This window comes from Salmo salar, chromosome 18, assembly GCF_965601325.2.
Source record: "Salmo salar chromosome 18, fSalSal1, whole genome shotgun sequence".
Taxonomy (NCBI): Eukaryota; Metazoa; Chordata; class Actinopteri; order Salmoniformes; family Salmonidae; genus Salmo; species Salmo salar.
Window position 1 is genome coordinate 49146791 of NC_138308.1, and position 6448 is coordinate 49153238.

At 46.0% G+C, this 6448-nt stretch overlaps 1 protein-coding gene across 1 annotated transcript; it reads right to left on the bottom strand.

Annotated features, from left to right (window-relative positions):
- Nucleotides 1-1742: 1742 nt before the first annotated feature.
- LOC106577435 (homeobox protein HMX3-like) lies at nucleotides 1743-4260 on the bottom strand. Its single transcript, XM_014155406.2, has 2 exons — nucleotides 3573-4260; nucleotides 1743-3138 (listed from the first exon to the last, which is right to left on the bottom strand). Exons 1-2 carry the CDS (start codon nucleotides 3886-3888, stop codon nucleotides 2528-2530), a joined length of 927 nt encoding a protein of 308 aa, XP_014010881.1. The 5' UTR covers nucleotides 3889-4260; the 3' UTR covers nucleotides 1743-2527.
- Between the last annotated feature and the right edge of the window lie 2188 nt (nucleotides 4261-6448).

Here is a 6448-nt window from a genome sequence, read left to right on the forward strand (position 1 = left end):
TTTTTGTCACCTAAAATAGTGCAAGCACGGTAATCAATCCAAATGTTTATAACAAAAACCTTGGCTATCTTGTTATTGTGTTAAAAACACAGCATCATTTAAAATCAATCAAGTTTTTTTTCTTCTTCCATCAAGCAGTTTAAAATAATATATTTTTTTATCAGTAGCCGAAAAATCTCGAATAGACTTCTTATAAACAAAGAAATAAAACAAATGCTATAGCCTGTCATTCTTTATCATCACATCTTATATCATTCAATAGTAATAATAATAGTTATAGGTTTATAATAATGTGTCATTGTTATCAGAATAACAATCAACTAGGCTACCCCCCCCCCCCCCCCCCCAAAAAAAAAAACAACACAATTTATAAAGCATTTTCACTTACTTAGACGAGAAAGTGTGAGCTCGTTGAGATCATAGCGTGGTTTCTTTACTCCGGGTGAAAGGTAGAAGTCTGGAGAATCCTCTCCACCGCTGAATCCTTCTGAAGACACTGAGCGCATGCGTTGTCTCTGCAGCAGCCCAGCGCTGGAGCTGGATTGAAAACTGTCCTTGTGCGCGTCCTCGGAACCACTTCCAAGAATTGACTGAATAGTAAAATTGGAAACTGAGGTAAATGATACTTTACTGCCACTGTCTTGAGATTTCTTCATTCTTATAAACATTTAGAACCTTTAATAACTTCAGGCAATAAATGTGAACACGTTGGATATTTTTTTTGTTGAGAAGCGGGTTTGTTCTCCTTCTGCAAAGTTATGTCTGAATTCCCCGAGTACCATCACTCCCCATACAACGTTCAGTGATAGGTAGGATTATCATGGACCAATCACAAGCTGGGAAGAGACCCGGTCATTTTAAACCGTGTTGGAGAGAGACACGCACCAAAAGCGCTCCCCAACCCAACTCAATCTGCAACAAATTCACGCTCTGAACACCTGACGTTTGACCAAAGATCCACAGTCAATATTTGAATATTACAAATGCAAATGGCCTTCAAGATCAAATGTTGTAGCCATATAAACTCAATTTTTAATTTCCAGTATTTCGTGCTGTATTATAGCCACTAATTGGAGATCAATTACGTTTGTCACAAATTAGTGTTGCTGATTTTGTTGTGCTTATTCCTTACAGAGATGTGAAACCAAGCCTTAATCCTCTCAGACGGATTCGAAAAGGGCAATGTAAGCCTAGTTTCTGTCTGAAAATATTGGCCATTGGCGATTTTACCATTCTGTTCTTGAAAATAGCGGAATAAATTAAATGTAATGTATTTTGTGAAGACATCTCTTAATCTTTAGGCCTATCTATATATAGCCTATGGGCCCAAATTCAAGAAATTATTGAAATATGTGTTTTGATATAAGTAATGTTGACATAATTTATTGTTTTGTCCAGAGTCATATCCCACTGGCTGAATCAACGTTGTTTCCACGCCATTTTCAACGAAATTACGATGAACCAACGTGGACTAGACGTATGTGACCAGTAGTATATCATCTCTGGGATGAGTCATCCACTGACAATAGAGAAATATAATTAGCTAAACATCTATTATATTATATTATTTTATTCATTAAATGCGTGCTATGCTTTTTTGGTGTCTGTAAGTTAGAGCCTTCAAATTGTCTTGATGAATTCCAAATCCCTTAAATGAATAATGACATATAAAATGTTTCCCCAAAGGAGCGCTATGTTTATAACTCTAAAATGAATCTAAATGCAAGGAGGACTGAACATACTGTATTTGATAGGAAACATACATCCAACGTATAAATCCCACGTTTTATTAAAAGGTATAGATGACAACATGTATGTCTCTCCATGTTTTGGCCATTTGGTGAAACTCATCACGGATTTTTTTACATTTTTTAAATTACATTTCTAATTGACAGCAAGTAAAAATCTGCGATAACATTGTGAGACGTATAGCGTATGATTGTCCATACATTATAACATATGATTTGTCCTCACTGTTTGCTCTATATAACGATATAGGTCAAAGTAGTAGTTGTTTTTCCAGCTGTGAGCCATATATCGTGTACGTGAGGCGAACAGTAGAACTATTACACATAAAACGGCTATACATGATGAAATATTAACTTTACTTAGGATTTGTTCTAATCTCATACAAAACATCGATGTAATTCATTGTAAAATGACTTCGGCTACATGGAGACATAGACCTATATGTTTCCACCCTGTTTAAAAGAAAAATCATATAAAACCCATCAGTTAAATCAAAGCGATATCAATACCAAATGGCAAAATGTTCAGATTACATTGGACGCACAACAATTGAATATGAAATCATTTGAATAGAAGGAAATATTTCAGTTTTGGACATGGAAATAATAATAATAATAAATACAACATTTGTCATAATAGACCTGTACAATATACAAAGCCTTTTTACCATTCCAACACCAACTATTTTCATAGATAAAAAAAAAAAATAGGCCTAATATATGTTTGTTATACATAGGTTACAATACAGTGAGAAATATCAACACAATAAATGAGTCTCTCAAACTGGTCTCAGCAGCGGCACGGATGTGACTAGAGGATGTGAATAGTACATTTGATGGGGGAATGTTAATAGAGACTGACTGACTGACACGTTCCCAGCGCTCGCGCTCCCGGTTTCTGAGCCGGTGTTCTCATGGTACAATATGGGTACGCGGACTATCCTCTGGGCTGCGGCGTGGCTCACATTGGACGCTTCGAGTTCCGCTGCCAACTGTCTTTTCCACTTATTTCTCCTGTTCTGGAACCAGATTTTCACCTGGGTCTCTGTGAGGTGTAAAGATGCCGCCAGGCCTGCCCGTTCCGAGCTACTGAGGTACCGTTTCATATCAAACGTTGATTCCAACCGAAATACTTGACTCCTTGAAAAGACTGTGCGCGTTTTCTTTTTCCGACACGTTTTTTTATCCGAGTTTTCGTCTTTAATTTTCCTCCAGTCATCCACCAACTCTTTTTCCTTCCTTGGTTCTTCATCCCCATCACTCTCCTCCAGAACGATATCATTAGTATTTTTGTTTTTGTCGTCCGGGTCGGGTGATTTTCGTAGCAGCTCCGGTGTGTCTCGGTCCCCGCCTGTTGATGGTGTGTCTCTCAAGATGGCCTTCTCAAACCCTACACGAAATAAACGACAAAATGTTTATCATTCATTGAAAACATTAATGCAACCATAAAATAAACATAAAATTACTTTTTTTACCACTATATTTATCATTTCGATTAAACTCATCCAAATAAATGTTTCATAAGGACCCGAATCGCCTGGTGAGTCAAATTGAGGCACTAGGCCTAATTGTTGGGGGACATTTTGTAATATTCGATTGAAGATTTAAGACAATATGAAGGTTATTTTAGACATAGTTCACTTGAACATTTACTCATTAGTCTGAATATTATTCCAACTGAGGAGTATTGCGAATAACAAGTATTATAGCAGCATAATTTATTTGAAAAGATGTTGTAGCCTTATTTAATCCGTTATAACCAAACATTGAGGTATTGTAATGTGTAACATGTATAAAGAGATTGAATGTATGGTATGAATCTACCTCCAGTCCTGTATAGATGCTGTCCCGATGTGCCAAGCGCGTACGGATACCACCACGCCGACGCTCCTTCCAAATAGTGCGCCGATAATCCAAATCTCTGGGCTGGGATGTCAAAACTAGGAAAAGTTAAATCACCTATCCGAGAGAGAGAGAAACCTCCTTCCAATAGCCCTTTGGTGGTGGCAAGAAGCGTCTTCGGTTTGGAAGGTTTACTGTCGAAGTTGAGCAGGTTGTTGATAGAGAAAGGTGAGTCTTTGGCGGACGGACGGGTCTCCTGCGCCGTCTCGGCCATCGCCTGTGAATGTTTATTGTCCATTTGAATGACTCACAGCAAACAAACCGCAAGAGGAATAGTTGGAAGATATTGTTGGTTTATTCCGGTTAGCCAAGCGTGGCGTTTCAGTCAAATATAGGCCTGTGTTTCTGACTGTTAGAATGCTTTCAGAATAAAGAAAAAATGTATGCACTCACTACTGTAAATCACACTGGATAAGAGCGTCTGCTAAATGACTCGAATGTAAAATGTTGCATAAATCTTCATGCAGGTCTGTCCTGGAACGATCGCAGCAATGATCAATGCGTCAGACTTGCACCGCATTCTACTAACGATTACATACAACTGTTAAACTCGCGCAGTCCTGGACGATCGGGCACGTCGGCTACAATGGCAAGTGGGATTTGAGATGAAACTGGGAGCAGTGGAAGGGAGGGGACAGGAGGACAAGAATAGGTAGGGTAGGTCTACGGGGGAGAAGAGAAGTCCAGAGGAAGGGAGGGAGGGGGGGAGGGGACAGGAGCAGGAGAATAGGTAGGGTAAGGCCTGCTATGCGGGATCCTTGGGACGTCCCCTATTGACATTTAAAATGGTTAGGGTAGGGCTTAAGTATAGGGTTTAGGGTAGGAACGTCCCAAGGATCTATCTTTGCACTGACCGACAAGTCCACCCAGACTGTGTGCCCCCCAGCTCCAGGCTAAATGGGATGTGCGTGTTGTTGGTCATGTAGTCCAATTAGAAAGTAGATGGGTTATGTACTCAGACGTGACTAACAATGACTTCCTGTCAAACAGGCATTTAATAAGGAAACACATTTCCAAATTGGTTGTAAATGGACAGGTCTATTCATTAGCAGTGCATGTACACCATCAACAGGGTGAAACTGTAAGTCATTATTGATGGGTGAATGGAGGCTTTTTAATAGATGCTGACAGTTAATTAATCACTAAATGAGGTGCTTTAACCTGCATGATCACCTTTTGGTGCCTGAATGATGACAATGAGGTGCACATTTTTATTTTCCAGCAAAAAAAAAAAGTTTTTATTTATCTTTCAAGTCAAGTGTAAATGATTTATAATCAGAGATGTAAATACATGTATAAACCAGTGATTTGTTGAGTGAGTTTTATCCCTCTTTAATGAAGCCAAACGTCTGGTATGAACAAACAAACAAAAATATTTGTGTACACTATGTCATGATACAACAGAAGTTTCACTCAGAATATTATCTGATTTACAGAGAGGAAGTCCTGTAGACAATCATTAGCCCAAATCAACCTTATTCTAACCATGTGGCAGGGGGAGACAACGCTCTGCCATGTGGCAAGGGGGGGGGGGGACACCGCTCTGCCCTGTGGCAGGGGGACGACGACACTCTGCCCTGTGGCGGGGGGGGGGGGGCGACACTCTGCCCTGTGGCGGGGGGGACGACACTCTGCCCTATGGCAGGGGGGGGGCGACGACACTCTGCCCTGTGGCAGGGGGGGGGGACAACGCTCTGCCCTGTGGCGGGGGGGGACGACACTCTGCCCTGTGGCGGGGGGGGGGGGGGGGACGACGACGACACTCTGCCCTGTGGCGGGGGGGACGACACTCTGCCCTATGGCAGGGGGGGACGACACTCTGCCCTGTGGCAGTAGGCGGGGACACCGCTCTGCCCTGTGGCGGGGGGGGGCGACACTCTGCCCTGTGGCAGGGGGGGGGGGACACCGCTCTGCCCTGTGGCGGGGGGGGGGGGGGGGGGGACGACACTCTGCCCTGTGGCGGGGGGGGACGACACTCTGCCCTATGGCGGGGGGGGCGACGACACTCTGCCCTGTGGCGGGGGGGGGGGGGGGCGACACTCTGCCCTGTGGCAGTAGGCGGGGACACCGCTCTGCCCTGTGGCGGGGGGGGGGGGGGACGACGACACTCTGCCCTGTGGCGGGGGGGACGACACTCTGCCCTATGGCAGGGGGGGGGGGCGACACTCTGCCCTGTGGCAGTATGCGGGGACACCGCTCTGCCCTGTGGCAGGGGGGGGGGGGGGGGACGACACTCTGCCCTGTGGCGGGGGGGACGACACTCTGCCCTATGGCAGGGGGGGGGGGCGACACTCTGCCCTGTGGCAGGGGGACGACGACACTCTGCCCTGTGGCGGGGGGGGGGGGGCGACACTCTGCCCTGTGGCAGTAGGCGGGGACACCGCTCTGCCCTGTGGCAGGGGGGGGGCGACAACACTCTAGCCTGTGGCAGGGGGGGGGGGGGTGGACGACACTCTGCCCTGTGGCGGGGGGGACGACACTCTGCCCTATGGCAGGGGGGGGACGACGACACTCTGCCCTGTGGCGGGGGGGGACGACACTCTGCCCTATGGCAGGGGGGGGGGCGACAACACTCTAGCCTGTGGCAGGGGGGGGGGGGGTGGACGACACTCTGCCCTGTGGCGGGGGGGACGACACTCTGCCCTATGGCAGGGGGGGACGACGACACTCTGCCCTGTGGCGGGGGGGACGACACTCTGCCCTATGGCAGGGGGGGGCGACGACACTCTGCCCTGTGGCGGGGGGGGGGGTGACGACACTCTGCCCTGTGGCGGGGGGGGGGGGGGGGGGCGACACTC

Excerpts from the sequence above, each read along its gene's own strand:
- LOC106577435 (XM_014155406.2), bottom strand. The coding sequence starts at position 3,888 with ATGGACAATAAACATTCACAGGCGATGGCCGAGACGGCGCAGGAGACC. Across the intron at positions 3,139-3,572 it reads GCATCTATACAGGACTGGAG|GGTTTGAGAAGGCCATCTTG; the intron begins GTAGATTCATAC and ends TATTTCGTGTAG.